The following is a 17,301-nucleotide window of genomic DNA, read 5'->3' as shown; positions in this document are numbered from 1 at the left end:
CCTTCAAAAGCATCTTCCCGAGACATTGGGGAGGGTATGTGCTATGGTGAGCACTGTGAATTGTGTAAGACTGTTGAATCACAGACCGGTACCTCTGAAACAAATAATACATTATATGTTAAAAAAAAAAAAAGAAGAAGAAGAAGAAGATAGCAGGAGGGGAAGAATGAAGGGGGGGAAATCAGAGGGGGAGAAGAACCATGAGAGAAGATGGACTCTGAAAAACAAACTGAGGGTTCTAGAGTGGAGGGGGGTGGGGGGATGGGTTAGCCTGGTGATGGGTATTAAGGAGGGCACGTTCTGCATGGAGCACTGGGTGTTATACGCAAACAATGAATCATGGAACACTACATCAGAAACTAATGATGTAATGTATGGTGATTAACATAAAATAATAATAAGAAAAAAAAAGACAAAAGCATCTTCCAGTTGAGATTTGTCATGATAACTTCTTAACCCCAGCAGCAGGAGCTCTGGGTCCCCCTGGCCAAAGGCTACCGCCCCCAGCCCATCAGCTCTCCCGACCAGGACCCCCTACCTTGCCGTCGGAAGCAGTGTTGATCCTGTAGTGGTACACCCTCCCCTCGTATCTCAGCGAGATGGACCTCTGGCCAGGACTGCTCTCGCTCTCCCGGACCAAGAAACTGCCGTTGATCCCACTGCTCAGCAGGTATTCGGCCGCGTTGCGGGACACGGGCCCATGATACCAGGAATGTTTCTCCAGACTGTTGACTGGCGTGATGTAGTTGCTTGGGACCCACCCTTGGCCATTTTTGGTTTGGGCTTCACACCATTCCCCATTGTGATTGTAGCCCAAAACCCGGAGCTTCTCACCTTAGAAGAGGAGAATCAAATCAGACATCAGCTTTAAAGGCTGGCTTCGTTCATTCCCATTTATTCTTATAGGATTACTAAAAATCTCCAAACTCCTAAATACCTACTTCCCTTTAACAAATCCACATAAATATATGCATTTATAAGTGTATATAAAAAGAGTACACGTTTATATATGAAGCTTCCTGTTTGTACTGAATATAAGAGAAGTACAGAGCCTCAGTTTTTCATAAATCTATTATGTTTATTCAAGTGTTCTGTTCCTAACATAATGAAGTTTCTCAGGGAAAAAATACTTTTTCTTTAAAAAAAAAAAAAAAGGGCATTTTCAGTGTTTGGTCCGGGCGTTCTTTTCACTATGATGCTGTTTTTCCTAAGGACTACTGTATAGGAACTCTTCTCCTTAAGGAAAAGTAGCTCTCTTATAAAGATGCTGAGTGTATTTTTTTTTGTTTTTGGATGTCTCTGCATTCCAAACTTTAAAGCTGCTCTTTCACTAGGCAAAGGGGTAGCCAGTCAAGCCACAGTTTCCCCTGATTTCTGCCTCTTGCAAGCACCAGCGGCGGTCCACAGCCCTTTTACCTTTAGTTATACTTAGGGTGTTGTCCCCACTGGCCACGAAATCATACAGTGCAACGAAAAGGTTGGGGTCATTTTCACTGGGGCCAGCGAGAAGATTTTCCTTGGAGTTCCAACGAGCTGCTTCGCTGAGACCTTGGGGCTCAAAGTCAGATGCTACTGGCCTCTGAAGGGCTTCTGGAAGACAAAGGGGAAACAGAAGGAACAGGAAGAATTGGGGAAAATTAGTTTTATTCTCAGGAGCAAAAAAAAGTCTGCTTCCATCATTATACATTTCTAATTTATTTCATTTCTCAACATCTACATGCGATAATAAGAAAGGCGGTAAAATAAAAATGGACTCTTCCTTTCCCAAGTCTTGTGAAAAATATTAAGTATTTTCATTCCAAGGTGGTAATCACTGTTCCCAAATAGTTTCAGCTTTTTAAATTCATTAATTCAAAATGAACTCAGTTAAACCTGGAAATGGTCCATCCTCATATGTCTTTGCCATTGCTTACATATAACGGAGAACAAAAATTTTTTTAAAACATGTCAAAGTTAATATGGGCACATAATTTAAAAATCAAGTAAGACAGAAGGGCTTATAATGAAGGACAAACACCTTCTAGCCTACTCTCCTCTCCACCCAGAGGCAACAGCTGTGCTTCGGGTGACCCGTCCATCTCTGGGGTGCTTTACCCTACCCCGGCGCCTCTGCCCCCACGGCTCCCGTCAGCCTCTACCAGTTACCTTTGCATTTTCACTAACAGACTTGCACGGACTTTACTTCTTGTTCTCCAGCTATAGACAGTGTCTCTCAGCTATTTACTTCCCAAGATAAGAATATTATCATCCTACCCTTCCTTCCAGCTCTCTTTCCACTCTCAAATATGGCCTTCTTTACATGTCTTTTACTTTGTGAAAACTAGTAAGTTTCTTCCACTCTGTAATAAAGTCCTTCATGTTTCGTATATAGGTAGACTGTAAAAGCTGAACACCAATCAACATTTCTTATATTAAGAACATGAGGCCACTGTTCACTACAGGGTCAAATCGTTCATTATTTTTTCCTGAAGTTTCTTCCTTTTTTTCTTGAACTATGCTCAGCCTCACTAGAATTTCTGTGATATACATGTGCGGTTTTTTTTAGCCAGCAAATATACTCCAACGAGGGTTTTTTTTTTTTTTTTTTAAGATTTTATTTGAGACAGAGAGAGCATGAGCGAGCGTGCATGAGCGGAGGGAGGAACAGAGGGAGAGGGACTAGCAGACTCCATGATGAGCACGGAGCCTGATGTGGGGGGTTTGATCCCACAACCCCGAGATCATGACCTGAGCCAAAATCAAGAGCGGGCCACTCAACCGAATGAGCCACCCAGGAGCCCTGAGACAGAGCCTTAGAAAGTAGTAAGTAGGTCTTAATAGTCATAGGATATTATGGATTGAAATCTGAATACTCATTTAAGGAAACTACAATAAGAAATCAAACTTTATAAAAGGAGATAAAGGGGAAAATTCTAATTTTCCCAAATGGTAAGAAAATTATTTAGGGGCGCCTGGGTGACTCAGTCGGCTGAGTGTCCGACTTGGTTTCAGCTCAGGTCATGATCTCAGGGTTGTGGGATCAAGCCCCGCATCAGGCTCTGTACTCAGCAGGGAGTCTGCTTGAGATTCTCTCTCTCCCTCTCCTGTTGCCCCTCCCCCGGCTGCACTCAATCTCTCTAAAATAAATGAATAAATCTTAAAAAAAAAAAAAAATTTAAATTTCTTTAAATTTTCCCTCTTTATGGATTTAGAGAGAACCCCTAAGCATCTTTTCTTGGGCAATAACACCCATCTCAAGGATGGGCCTGATTCTGCAGTATTCACTTCCCCAAAAAAACCAAACCAAACCAAACAAAACCAACCACTGGAGACACCTAAGACATCTGAGGAATGAGGCTAACCTTCCAGAAACACAACCGGAGAACTTTCAGAAATTGGCATTCTTTAAAATATCTCTTTGGAATAAGCTGATACAACATAAATAACAAGTGTCCTTTCATTTTTTTTTAAGATTTTATTTATTTACTTGAGATAGAGTGAGCGAGAAAGAGAGAGAGAGAGAGAAGATGAGTGGGGGTGGGGTGAGGGGGGAGCAGCAGAGGGAGAGGGAGAAGCAGGCTCTCCACTGAGCAGGGAGCCCGACGCAGGGTTCAATCCCAGGACCGTGTGATCATGACCTGAGCCAAAGGCAGTTGCTGAACCAACTGAGCCCCCCAGGCATCCTAACAAGGGTCTTTCAATTCTAGCTTTTATACTACTGACTGAAGTAAACCTTCAGGAATTGTTTTTGCTAAAAGAGTAAATCCCAAATTATGTCATTACTATGTTTGGTAATCTCATTGTATGAATCATAAGGGCAAAGAGAAATTCAAGGAAGAGGGTCTGTAACACTGCCACTTCCTAGAGTGTAGAAAAGCCTTAGTGATGGGTTAAGCCCTGTTCTTTTGAGTATTTTACACGGGCTCTAAAAGCACGCCTAGCACCATCATGATCAGGGATTGATCAATTAACCAAATAAAGCCGGTTAAGGCAAAGAATTATTTTTTTATTAAAATGTTTGATCTACCACCCCCACCTGAATGTGTGTTGGTTTGCTGGCCTTGACTGCAGGGACAAGGCCTGCCCTTTCGGGGGTGGGTATGTGGTGACAGTCAGAGCTTGTCCCCATCATCTGGCTTTCAGCTTCGGTTTCCTGCAGGGGGAGAGGACTTGGATTTATATCTCCGTGACCCCAGCACGGTCCCTTCCAAACGCTTACAGCTGGCTCATCCACACCTGGTCTGGCAGCAGTGTTTAAAATCACCTGCCTTTACTGAGTCTGTCTAAGGCATCCATCTGAATATCATAGAAACAAATCTCTTTTTACACCTGCATTTCACTGGTTTCATATTAACCAAGTAAATAAAACAACAAGTGTATCTGAAGATCTGGAAAGAAATATAACTGGCTCGGAGAGGGGGGTGGGGGGATGGGTTAGCCCGGTGATGGGTATTAAGGAGGGCACGTATTGCATGGAGCACTGGGTGTTATACGAAAACAATGAATCATGGAACACCACATCAAAAACTAATGATGTACTGTATGGTGACTAACGTAACATAATAAAATAAAATTAAATTTAAAAAAAAGAAATGTAACTGGCTCTTGGTGTGGCCGGGCAGTGAGTGGCAGAGGACTGCAGTGGGCCCTGGGCACTAGGGAGGCAGCTTTTACAGGAAGTGGAGATGCTGGTCAACCTAGTAGGTTGGTTAAGTGGAAGCGAGTCAAAAGACTTCTATTGTCATTATATTAAGTAACACCATCAGCCTGAGGATTCTCAACATAAAAGAACTCTTGCATATCAACAGAAAAAGATAAATCCCTCCACTATGGAAAAATGAACCAAAACCATGAATAAGCAATTCACAGAAAATTTAAATTACCATTAAACTTGGAAAGCATGTTAACCCTGGCTAGTAATCAAAGAAATGCAAATTCTTCATCAAATTGGCAGGTACATTTTCTTGAGGCTAAGTCAGTGTAAGACTTCAATGAAATATAACTCTCATACAATGCCAGTGGTTGCTGTAGAAATTGCCATAACACTTTAGGAAAGCAACCGGAAATACAAACCGAATCTCAAAATAATTCCATAATCTTTGATCCACCTCTAGGAATTATCCTGAGATCCACACAATTATTTCTATATACTGATTTTTAAATAGCAGCACAGAAAAAGTACAAAATATCTATCAAAAGAAGGTAAGTTAGCTTGTGGTCCATCCGTAATACAGAATATATCCATAAAGCCATTCAAAATATTTTTAGAAAAACAACCATTGGCTTGGGAACATACACATAATAATGCATTGTTTAAGTGCTCATACTACAACCTGTTATATACAGCATGATCCCAATTTTATAAAAACTGAAAAAAGTACAGAAGGAACCGCACCAAAATGTGAACAGTAGTTATTAACCCAGGGTGGTGTGTTAACAGTGCCATTAAGAGTGGTTCACGTGGGGTGGTGGGATTACAAACATTTAAAATTTCCTTTATTCTCTTCTATATTATGGCCTATTTCTCACAATGAATGGGGATTGTTTTTATAATTCAGGAAACAGTGACAAAAATAGAGAAACTGCCATCATAAATAAGAGCCAGCTGACACTTCCCTAATTGATAATCTAACCTGAAAAAGAACCCTGGGGAAGCAGGAATCTCCTCGAGCTGTCCTGAAAAAACATTTGCGCGCTTCCCTCTGGAGTCCTGACCTCCCGGCCATGAGCACACAACTCTGGCAGACCCGGCCCACACAGGAAATTAAACCAAAGTCATGAATACAGAAATGCTTTTCTTCTCCAGTGCCATTTGACCTCTTCTATCAAGCATTCTGCAGCATCTGGATTGGATCAAAGTTACATAATCAGGGGAAGTGGCCTAGAAAACACCTGGACTGGGCAGAAGGCCGATACTCGCCCAGGGGTGCCTGTGGATTTGCAGTCTGGAATGAGGAGGGACTGTCCCTAACATGGAGACCGCTGCTGGGAATTTCATGAGAGGGGATGAGCCCTTTGTCAGGAAGGAAAGGGCCTCCCACTGCTTTTTGATTCAACAGGACGTCAGGAAATCCAAGGCAGTCTCTCGATTTTCCTCTCCAGTTCTTGCTCCATTCCACAAATTAATGGCCAAAGCCCAAAGGGAAGTATTGCTCACACATGCCTCTGGATCGAGAGGCTGAAGTGTAGTCACAGCCCAACACCAAAACCTTCCAGTTAAGTCCCAGTCCAGGCTGATGTCAAAATTGACTCACAATGTATAAATGCCAAGTTCCTTGCTTCGTTTCATAGTGAACTATGCTCGTCAACCTTAAAAATGATCACAGCTTACAAGGCCAATACTGCAGAATGTTCTTCAGCCTTCCTGGCTTCACGTAGGGACTTTCTGCCAGGCCCCAGATCAGGAAGTTAGACCCCTGAAGAAGCCCCGAGGCTTCATTCAAAAGAGATGCTCCAAAAGAGCTCCCCTCTTCTGTTCTTCCAGTGGATCTTTTGGCTATGGTTAAGTCTTAGGAAAGAAGTTTCAGCATCTCCTATCATTCTTACTTTTTTTTAGTGAACATTTTCTGCCGCATCCTTTCTGAGTCATATTTTAAATCTATTTAAGGGGCCCTGGGTGGCTCAGTTGGTTAAGCGACTGCCTTCGGCTCAGGTCATGATCCCGGAGTCCCGGGATCGAGTCCCACATCGGGCTCCCTGCTCAGCTGGGGGTCTGCTTCTCCCTCTGACCCTCTTCCCTCTCGTGCTCTCTGTCTCTCATTCTCTCTCTCTCAAATAAATAAATAAATAAAATCTTTTAAAAAAAAAAATCTATTTAAGATTCGTACCTTCAAAAGTGCCTCTCGAGAACCCCTTTTACGACCCTTTTGTTACCATTTTACCATACTGTTCATGAGAAGGCTTCCACTCACCCATAAAACTCACGCAGTTATTATTAATTAGCCAGCTGAGCACCAAGAATGGTGATAGCTTAAAAAAAAAAAAGGCCTCCAGGGGACGCCTGGGTGGCTCAGTCAGTTAAGCATCTGCCTTAGGCTCAGCTCATGATATCAGGCTCAGGGCAAGGATCTCAGGATGGAGCCTGGCGTCAGCCCCCATCAGCCCCGTGTTGGGATCCCTGCTCAGCAGGGAATCTGCTTCTCCCTTTCCCTCTCAAATAAATAAATAAAATCTAAATAAAATAAAATAGCCTCCAAAAAGCTACGGCTTTAACCATGAGAATATCAAACTGTTTAAAAATCCAGTAAGAATAATGCCACAAAATTCACTGGGCCTGTGTGTGTTTAACTTACGGTATTCTAATGGCCTGGGTCTTTAAAGTGCAATTTAAAGATAGTTTTATACGAAAATAATCCTTTCTTAAAATTGTGTGTCACTGATCAGAAACGTTCACGAAAGATTCTCCGATATGGCCTATCTGGTCTAGACTTCCAGGGGCTGCCCCTGAACCCCTTCCGTGGTCCAACAGGAAGAGAGGTAAAATGTTTGTGAACTCCAAGGGCCTTGAGGCTACTTCATAGTCCCAAGGGGAGGGGAGATTTCACTTCTGGGAAAAACAGCCCTGGGAAGCTTCCCACCACCTTCCTGTAGGTGCTCCTGCCCCCTGTCCCCTCCTAGTACAGAGCAGCCCACACTGTGCAGCTGGCCCTTCAGGGTGGAGGAGGGCAGAGGGCAGGGCGTGTTGGGCATGATAAACATTCCCCTTACTTTAGCTCGATTTCAATTATTTAAACCCTTGCTGCTTTATTCTTACGTCCTTTGTGGGTCTTTCACTACTACCCTCCAGTTCAAGGAATCTGTGTAATTCAGAAATCTATAAAACAGATCCCTCAAAAAAGAGGGAAGTCTTCGTGTTTTATTTCAGACTCTGTTCCAACTGATGAGATCATGCTCAGACTATTCTCAAGTCAGTATACAACAGTCTCATACAACTTATAATATGAGCTTAGAGAAAAAGTATTATTTCCCACAATTTGAACTTGATGAAAGTCATTGTATCTACATTCTACATGGTCCTTTATTTTGTAATTTACACCCTCACCCAGAGCAGTTACAATTATTTAAAAAACGAGCTTAGTTGAATACAGCCTTGGCCTTAACTTCACAACTCGACAAAATTTTCCCAGCACCCCAAACACTGCGTTAGCTGCTGGGGAGCAGGGCTAGGGCAAGGTGGTAATGATGCAAAGAATCACCACACAGCCTCTGTTCCTGTGGGAAGAACAAAGCTAATAAAAATGTACATGGCCTCAACAGCAGGTCAAATCCAAGACGGGCAGTGCCCTGTGGATTCATTTATAACAACACAGACATTGAGGGCCAGGAGTTGTGAAGGGACCAGCTCACTGGCATCCGGAAGGATGTGGATCCTGAACAAGACCTCGCTTAGCAAGGGAAGCAGGACTAAGACAGGGATCCAAGGCTAGCCAGACACACTGAGGCTACTAAGGGAGGGGTCTTCATCTGGGCTGGGCTGCCGCCCCTCTGGTGATGTCTGGGTATGCCTCAGAAATCTGCAAATGCAGAGAACATAGAGGACTGCAAAGGAGAACTGTACTGAAATAGTCCTCAAAATCTTTAAAAAAATTAATTTGTGATACAGTACTTCTTTATTAATGCATTAAATATATGCTTCTTTATTAACACATTAGATACAAGATCCAGGAGAAACTACTGTCATTTCAAAGTAGTGATATGTGCAACAATCACAACTGTTAGATGACATAAAAATATCTGATTTCTACCACTGACAAAGTCACAAGTACTTCTAATATTACTGTGCTTTGTTACCTACATTCTTAAAAAAATGAAACACTAATTTTCAGTTAGAGGTTAGTGAAAGTTCTAATATTTCCCCATCCAAGGACATGGAGCCCCTGAGTTCTATCCCAGACCCCAAGAGCCTTCCAGGTTAACAACTACACTACAGATGTGATTCAGTAGAACCCCAGTAATCCGACAGAGAGAGGGGCCTAGAAAAGAGGCTGCTATAAATTAGAAGTCCAAATTATGCAACCTTCTTTTTAAATAAATGCAGTTTTATCATACTTCCCACTTACGGGCATTATAGGCAGTAAGTTAAATAGGTTTCCCAAGAAACCTCATTTAAAAAATAAAGAGTAAATAAAATCTTAAAAAAAAATAAAATAAAGAGTAAAAAATAAAGTTATTTAAATTAGCCCAAGGTTTAAATATTTCCCCTGGAATCTGTTTACATTATAATGTTCCTAGCCAGTCAAGTTTAGAACACAGAATTCTCCATGCTAACCTCTGTTTCTATCAGCAGTCCAAGTATTAAACCTTTCTGAAAGGTATTCAGTCCACTCCTTCTATCAAAAAGTAAAAAATAAAAAAAAATTCTCTATCACCTTCTGAGACTCTGTTGTCAAAGAAGCCTACAGTACCTGGAGATGGAGCATAATAAAGACCCATATAAAGGAACACCCCACCATCCTCAAACCACTCTGAACACGATGCTTACCCCTCGCCAACCCCCACCTCATCCCAGCTAAGTGTACACCCACACTGGCCACTTTTCCTGCTAAATCTCCCTCATTGGTCCCATCCTATCCTTGCCCCACCACACCCCAAACTGGTTCCCCCCCTTGACCTTGCCCTGCTCCATTCGGCCTCCACACTGCCACCAGAGGGGTCTTTCTAAAATGCAAGCCTGACCAAGTGGCTCTCCTGTTAAAATCCCACGGAGATGGCCGCTGGCAGAGGCAGAAGAGGAAGCCCAGGACGGCTCTGCCTGTCACTGGTAGGCCACTATTTACCAGCAGGGTCACCTGTGGCAACACAAAGAACAGAGCAGTCAAGTGCCTTACAGGGTCGTTGGCTGTCTGCACATAACATAGAAGACACTGCTCCTAGCAGGTAACAGGCCCTCAAAAGATGGCTGGGGTTGTCCTTATTACCACCACTGCAGGAGAAGTCCGAGCTCCTGAAGCGGGCCCAGAAGGCCCTTGACGGGCTGGTCTGGGGCCAGCTTCTCCCACAACCCTTAGTTCCCCATTCCAGCCTCCCCAAACCTCTAGCAGTTTCCCCTTCATCTCACTGGTAAGGCATCTGTAAGCCTGGGCTCCAGGGTGGACAAGCCGTGTTTAAATCTCAGTCCACCATGTCTTGGAGTCCGTACTTTCCCAGCCTCAGCTTCCCAGTTGCACAACAGGGCCACGATGGTATCTACCTAGCCAGGCTGTCAGGAGGACTCCACGCACACTGCATGCAGAGAATTTCTGCACAAATGCCAAGTGTGGTACCTGATCTTAGGGCCCTGCACTACAGGGCAAGTACTCCCTCACTTATTATTGTCCCCACAATAACGTGAACTCTGGGGCAGAGCCCAGCGTTCCTACTACGGTCTTCACCCCCTGCTTCCTGCAAGGCAGCGCATAGAGCACCACTGGGTGTTTCTTACAGCCAGCCGCTGCGTAGAACGCCCTGCACTGTCTTCAGCAACAAGGTAAAACATTAAGTCATGACGGAAAAGTGCACCTTAATTATCTGTGAACCTGCAGTAAGAACAGCAGAAAGACAGCAGGATGAAGAGAAAAGGCACTTCACCGGGGAAGCTTTTGTAAAGATCTCAGAAACACAGTAATTTTTTTTTTTTAATGGAATGTAAACCATGGTCAAGACCCTAAAACAAGGTGCAACATAAAAGTCCATTTCTCTGTGCTTTCAAAAGAAACAGGACCTGTTATAGCCCCAGAACAGGCAGACAACACCTCCACACACGTTCTGTCTGCGGGGGAGGAACAGTTCCCCGAATCCCTGCACTGGCCCAGATTCTGTTTGCAGTGAGCCCCTAACCATGGAAGCGTTTTTATTCTGTCACAGGCCATTTGCAGCAGACTGAAAGCCCCCCCCTCTGCCTGCCAGGCCTGGGATGGTTTGAAAGCACTCAATTCACATTTCCTGTTCTCTCCTGAAAGGGTCATCAAGGACTCCTGGGTCAGTTTAGACTCACTGAAGAAAAGGGGCTACCCAGTGGCAGGTAATATCCCCAGAATGTCTCACTAGCCATTATTATTCCTATTGCTAATCTCAGGGAATGAAATATGACCAAAAAAAGGTATCTGAGTGCCCAAAAGCAATGGCTAATTCTATCCATGGCCCACATTTATCAATTTTCAGATATGCAACATACAGTGCTACTAGTTACATTTGAGGACTGGTAAGATTGATAAGGACTAGGTCTTTATTTTTTTTTAATATCTATCTATCTATCTATCTATCTATCTATCTATCTATCTATCTATCTATCAGACAGAGAGAGCGAGCACAAGCAGGGGGGAGTGGGAGAGGGAGAAGCAGGCTTCCCGCTGAGCAGGGAGCCCGACGCGGGGCTCGATACCGGGACCCTGGGATCATGACCTGAGCTGAAGGCAGACGCTTAACGACTGAGCCACCCAGGCGCCCCAAGAATTAGGTCTTTAAGGAGAATTTTTCCCCTCTGGGTCTCTTCCTCTGCCCACCTCCAGCCATCCTCCCTCGGTCCCCTGTCCCCCACACCTCTTCTCATCTGTGTTCTTTCTGGTCTCAGCCTTTCTCTGTCTCCCTCTCCTCCTTAATTCCCATCTGTTTCTCTGTCTCCTTCATCTGTCAGTCTGTCTTTCCTGTCACCACCACCCAACACAGACAGTATAATAAAGTATCTACGGTGTGGGTTAAGAAAGAAGGATCTGAGAGCCAACTTCAGAGAATAACAACTCTCATCATCTGAGGGCAAAGTCAGACTCTCAAATGTCGGTAATTAGCAAGCTATTTTCCCACATGTCTTTGGAACTATAACTTCACTAGGCAAGAAAACAAGATTGCCCATAATGTGCTTTGTGTTCTTTTTTTAACCAGCATAACCTTGGGCCCGGCTGACTATGAGAAGTGACTTAATCTGCCCTCTCTGAGGCTTGAACTCAGGACGTTTGGATTATGAGAATGATGCTCTGTCAGCTGCACTAAGAGGGCAACCTAAGATTGACCATAATTTGGTCATTGTTAAAGCCAGGTATGGGTACAAGGAGTTCAATGGGCTATCTGCTTTTCTTACAGACTTAGAATTTTCCATTAAAAAAAGTAAAAAAAAAAAAAAAGATTTATTTTATAAATATTTCAGTGCATTTAATTATGATCCACTATTACACAGGAAAAGTTAAATTCTTCCAATATCCCATTTGATCTTTAGTTCTTGTTGTATATATTTTTTTATTTTATCTTTTCCAGTTTTATTGAGATACGACTGACATAAAACATTGTATAAATTTCAGGTGTACAACATACTGACTCGATACATGTCAATAATGTGAAATGATCAGTTACCACAATGTTAACATCCATCACCACACAGTTGCAAATTTTTTCCTTATGATGACAACTTTTAAGATTTCCTCTCTTAGCAACTTTCAAATATACAATATAGTATTGTTAATACAGTCATCATGTTGTACAACGTTGTTATATATTTTTAAGCTTATCCGTAGACAATTTTTCCCGTTTCTATTTCAGATCAGTGATTACACTGGCAAAATTATGATGATTTTAGAACAAGGTAATGAGTAGTATGAGGTCTTCAGTTTTCACGTATTTGCAGCTGCAGAAATACTGCCTCTGGAGAGAAAAAGATGCTAATCACGAACCGATGGGATTTCTTCTTCCACAATTAAAACATTCACCATGGGCATAAGAAAGGATCAGAGGGGGGCACGCCTGGCTGGCTCAGTCAGAAGAGCATATATGACTCTTGATCTCAGGGTTGTGAGTTCGAGCCCCATGTTGGGTGTAGAGATTAGGTAAATAAAAACTTAGCAAAAAAAAAAAAAAAAAAAAGAAAGAAAAGAGAGAGAGAAAGGATTAGAGAAAGGGAGGATACTTTTCCTTAAAACCAATGACAGGAAGCATTAATTCTATGCATCAAAGCAAACTGGGAAACAAACTGTTTTTTTTTTTTTTAAAGATTTTATTTATTTATTTTGAGAGAGAATGAGATAGAGAGCATGAGAGGGGGGAGGGTCAGAGGGAGAAGCAGGCTCCCCGCTGAGCAGGGAGCCCGATGCGGGACTCGATCCCGGGACTCCAGGATCATGACCTGAGCCGAAGGCAGTGGCTTAACCAACTGAGCCACCCAGGCGCCCCAACAAACTGTTTTGTTAACAAGAAAAACTACGGGTAGGTTCAGCTCATTTCTATCATGCCTTCAGCCAATGGAGAAACTGGCAATGCCAGCATTTTAGACTGCTAAGTATTTGTTTAAAGTAACAGCTAACGTGCTATAACACCTTACTCCGTGCTGAACAATTTAAACAAAATCTCTCAAGCAAATCTCCCAACTCGACAAGGTAGGGACTACTACGAGTTGTATTTTGGAAATGAGAACACCAAGGCTCAGAAAGCAACATGCCTCAGCTCAGCAGGCAAGCCCGGCTGGCAACCAGGCCCAGGCCGCTGGCTCTGGAGCCACGTTCCTCACGTGAGACTGGGACTTCTGCAATACCCTTACCATAGAACCATCTGGACTTAGGGACATCTCAAAGGAACTGCATGTCAGTATAAAGACAAATATTTAGCATCTTACTGGTTTCAAAACTTTCACTGGAATCCTCTCCTAGATCCTCAAAACAATCCTCTGAGGTGGGCTGGATAGAGGATGTTTGCTCTTTCTTAGAGGTAAGTAAGGAAGCAGAAAAGCTGAGAGGTCAGACAAAAACTGGGCTCTCCTGACTCCAAATTCAGAAGTCGTTCCAACCAAAGTGAAATGGGGCCCTTCTCCTCCTCTTCTCTAGAAACCTCACAGCACTGGTGTGAGAATGAAGTGAGGATGTGTATGAAGTGCTTAGTGCCGAGGCCTGTCACATCAGAAATGCTCAACAATTTTAATGTAACCTCAAATGAGAGGACTGGCTGGCTTTCTATTAGGTTCCTGAAAAAGCCTCATATTTTCTTTGTTACTACACAAGGGAAGCATGTGATGACCTCAGAAGAGAGTATTTAGAAAGAGAGCATGAGCTCCTCTGAAGCAGTTCTAACAGCGTATCTGTGTGGCTAGCGCCACATAAAGCATCCACCAGAAAGTTACCTGCTGAAAAGAGGCATTTAAAAGCGGGCCCTTAAAATAAATTTACAAAGTTCAATTAGAGTTCACTTCACAAGACATTGAATTTCGATTCCACACTACAGAACTAGCATATCCACGTACAACAGTCATGCACAATGTATGCAAATACAAACATGAACAAAGAAAACTGGGAAAAAAGCGAATTTAAATGGCTAGTATTCATGTTTTCTTCCACATCTCTAGGGGGAAGAAATAATCAGAAAATTCAATGTTTGAAGTAGACCTAAGGTTGTAAAGCTAAATGTGGTCATAGTGAAAGATGTTGCTATAAACATACATTTTCACAGAGTTGGAACACAAAATTCAAATGCTATAAATACTTATTATATGCGTAGGATATTCCCAGAAGGATACACGAGAAACTCTGAGTGATTGCCTCTGGGTATAGGGAAACTGGATAGGAGACACAATTACTTTTCACAAAATACCCTTTTAGAATTTTTTTAGGATGTAGAACTATTTTAAAATATGTTTAAAATATTCTACCGGTAAAGATAATCATTTTTACTTCTACTGGTAAAGATAATTTTTATCAGCATTAGTTTTCTAGAAAAGAAAGAATACCCTATTTCAGGCATTTGAGTGTTTCTTGAAGATACTATTTTAACATCCAAAGAGAGTGCCAAAGGTCACAGTCACAGTTAGTAAAGCACAGAACAGCTAAAACTGGGCTCTTTAAAACTGGGCTCTTTGGACCCAAACAGCATGGGTTCAAATCCCAACCACCACTTGCTAGCTCTGTGACCTCAGGCAAGTTTCCTAACCTTTTGGTGCCTTAGATTCTTCATCTATGAAGTGGAAATAACCACAGGGCCATCATGAGAAACAAGCACACTAAATCACACAGGATGCCAAAATAGAGCTTGGCATACAGTAAGCATTTAATTATTTCTTTGACAGCTAGGCCTGGGTAGCAAGTAGATGTGTGTTCAAGTTGCGTTTATGGCTGAACCCTCTTTGACAGAATGGAAAACTTGACCATATTCCATTCTCTCTGTGACCTGAGCTGCCTGAGCCCTGAGTGGGTGTCAATAAACACTGATTGATTGATTTAGGACGTCAGTAAAAACGGAAAGACTGGATTACTTATCCAGATGTTGGCAACTGTTCTTCCCAAGAGACTAATAGCACGTCCAGTCTTCAAGAAACGATCACTGAGGTTTGTTAAATTCTCTCCACTTACAAAACAATAATTCCATTTACTTTCTCCAATTAAATACACTAGCAAAGTAAGGGAAACTCAGTAAGAAGAGAGAATTCCTATAGTGATTCCTTCCTAGATGCAGCCTTAACCCAAGGCAGTCTGTGTTACCACAGCTGGGTTTTTTTGAGACTCAGTAGGCTACATTATTTCAAGACAGGATGGAATGAGACATTTAGGATTAGATAACCCCCCAAACCCCAATAATTAAAGCAGCCAGGTACACACTAAATCTCTAGTTTATGCCAAGAAAACAAAACAGTATCACAGCTCTGCTGTGACCTAAACTTTCCTCCAACTCTGCAGCTCAAAAGTCTGTTCTTCTACTCCACGGAAGGCGTCCATCTGCAAAATGGAGATGATAATGCCTAACATTAACTGGATACAGATGTAAATGAGAATGTGTTCAGAATTTTGAGCAACTTGGAAAATAAGCGATGGATTAACTGAAGATTATTTTGGCTGCTTCAGATGCCAACTTTTGGGGACAAATAAACCATCTCCTCCCTCCAAATGCCGGATTTTGTGAGCCTGCTCCAAGGTCGAAAATCCCGAACAGGGAAGGGGATTGATGGATGTATACATACTGTGGCAGCAAGGGCAAACAGGTTTCACCTACCACACTGGTGCTTAAGGTTTAAGCTGCTTATGTGACTTCAGGCAGACCCTCAAGTCAAAAAGAAAAAAAAAAAAAAAGGTGCCCGGTGAGGGTTGTGGGGTGTTAAAAAAAAAAAAAAGTTGTAAGGAAGAGAGATTAGACCACTTATGAGGCCTTCCTTTATTTTTCCTTCATTTTAAAAAGGAAAACATTACAACTTCATGGCACTATAGCAAAAATCATACTTGTTCTAAAATGAGATTTACATTTCTATTCCTATTTTAAGTCCTAAGTGAAAACGACCGAGAAATGAATGCCAGCAGGATTACGTCCGGGATGACCAGTCCCTAAGTCAGATCGATTTCCTCCACTCGAAGCTACAAAATGACGACCACGCACCATCCCAGTTCACTTTTTTTCCGTTGTTACTGGCACAGAAAAGACAACAGGAAAGAAGAACACGGGGGTGAGAGAAGGAAAGTAGAATGGAAAGAAGGCAAAGGTAAGATGCTCCTGGCTCTGCGCTTTATGGAGCGAACCTAACATGAGGCTTCCCCCTCCCCCGCCAAGTACTCTGAACTCATTCACAATGCCTTCCTAAAATCTGTAATTTCGCTTCCCCCAACCCCGAAAAGGGAGAATTCCTAAGACCTCTTCGTGGTCTGCATATAACACTGGTTGGGGGTTGTGAGCGTGGGGTGTGGGGTAGAAAGATCGCTTGAATTCTGTATCCATAAATGGTAGAGCCGTGTTCCTTTGTACACGATCCTTAATGAAAATCACATGTTTCACAAACACGGGTCGACCTTTTTGACACATAATTCCCAATTAACGGTAGAAATTCCACAACGTGGGCTCACAAGGCCGTTCGGGCCTGTAGAGTTCGCTTTCTCAAACTTTCTCGGGGAGAGCCCCGCGGCTGGGGGCCCGGCGACACCGCCATCCCGGCGTGGGCTCTCCCGGGGTTAGGGCGCGGGGACCGGAGCCCCGCACCCTCCCGCTCGGCCCGCAGCGCCCAGGCGTGGTCGCAGGAAAGACCGAGGAAGAGCAAGAGAGGGAGGGGGAGAAAGGGAAAGGGAAGGGAGGGCCAGGGAGGGCGAGGGAGGGAGAGGAGGGAGCGCGCGCGGGCGGGCGCGGCCCGGGAAGGCCCGGCCCGCCGCCCCGCGGCCGCCCTGATCCGCTCGGCGCCGGCCGGCGCTTACCTTCCAGGTAACAGCTGGAGGACGAGGAGAGCCCCTTCTTGGATTTGCAGCCCACCAACTTCAAGCAAATCTCCAACATGTTTGCGTGCCGGCGGCCTCGGGGCCGGCACCCCTCCCCCGCGCTCGCTGCACCGCGCGCTCAGGCCCGGCACGCCCCGCTGGCCCCGCGCGCCCTCCCGCGCCCCGGCGGCACCGCCACGCCGCCTCG

General features: G+C 43.7%; 1 protein-coding gene across 3 annotated transcripts in view; it reads right to left on the bottom strand.

Moving 5' to 3' along the window:
• Positions 1 to 17,301, bottom strand: part of ABL1 (ABL proto-oncogene 1, non-receptor tyrosine kinase) — a 134,615-nt gene that overhangs the window by 28,448 nt on the left and 88,866 nt on the right. For 2 of the 3 annotated variants that reach the window (XM_036117066.2, XM_036117061.2), the window contains exons 2-3: positions 1,417 to 1,590; positions 539 to 834 (exon numbers count right to left, since the gene is read on the bottom strand). In XM_036117066.2, the coding sequence (XP_035972959.1) occupies positions 539 to 834; positions 1,417 to 1,590 (470 nt within the window). Of the gene's footprint in view, positions 1 to 538; positions 835 to 1,416; positions 1,591 to 17,093; positions 17,289 to 17,301 lie in introns of those variants that run through there. The other variant, XM_036117063.2, reaches the window with a different exon arrangement.

Source organism: Halichoerus grypus, chromosome 14, assembly GCF_964656455.1.
Source record: "Halichoerus grypus chromosome 14, mHalGry1.hap1.1, whole genome shotgun sequence".
NCBI lineage: Eukaryota > Metazoa > Chordata > Mammalia > Carnivora > Phocidae > Halichoerus > Halichoerus grypus.
Note: the sequence above shows the minus strand (reverse complement) of the source record. Positions and strands in the feature narration are given on the sequence as shown.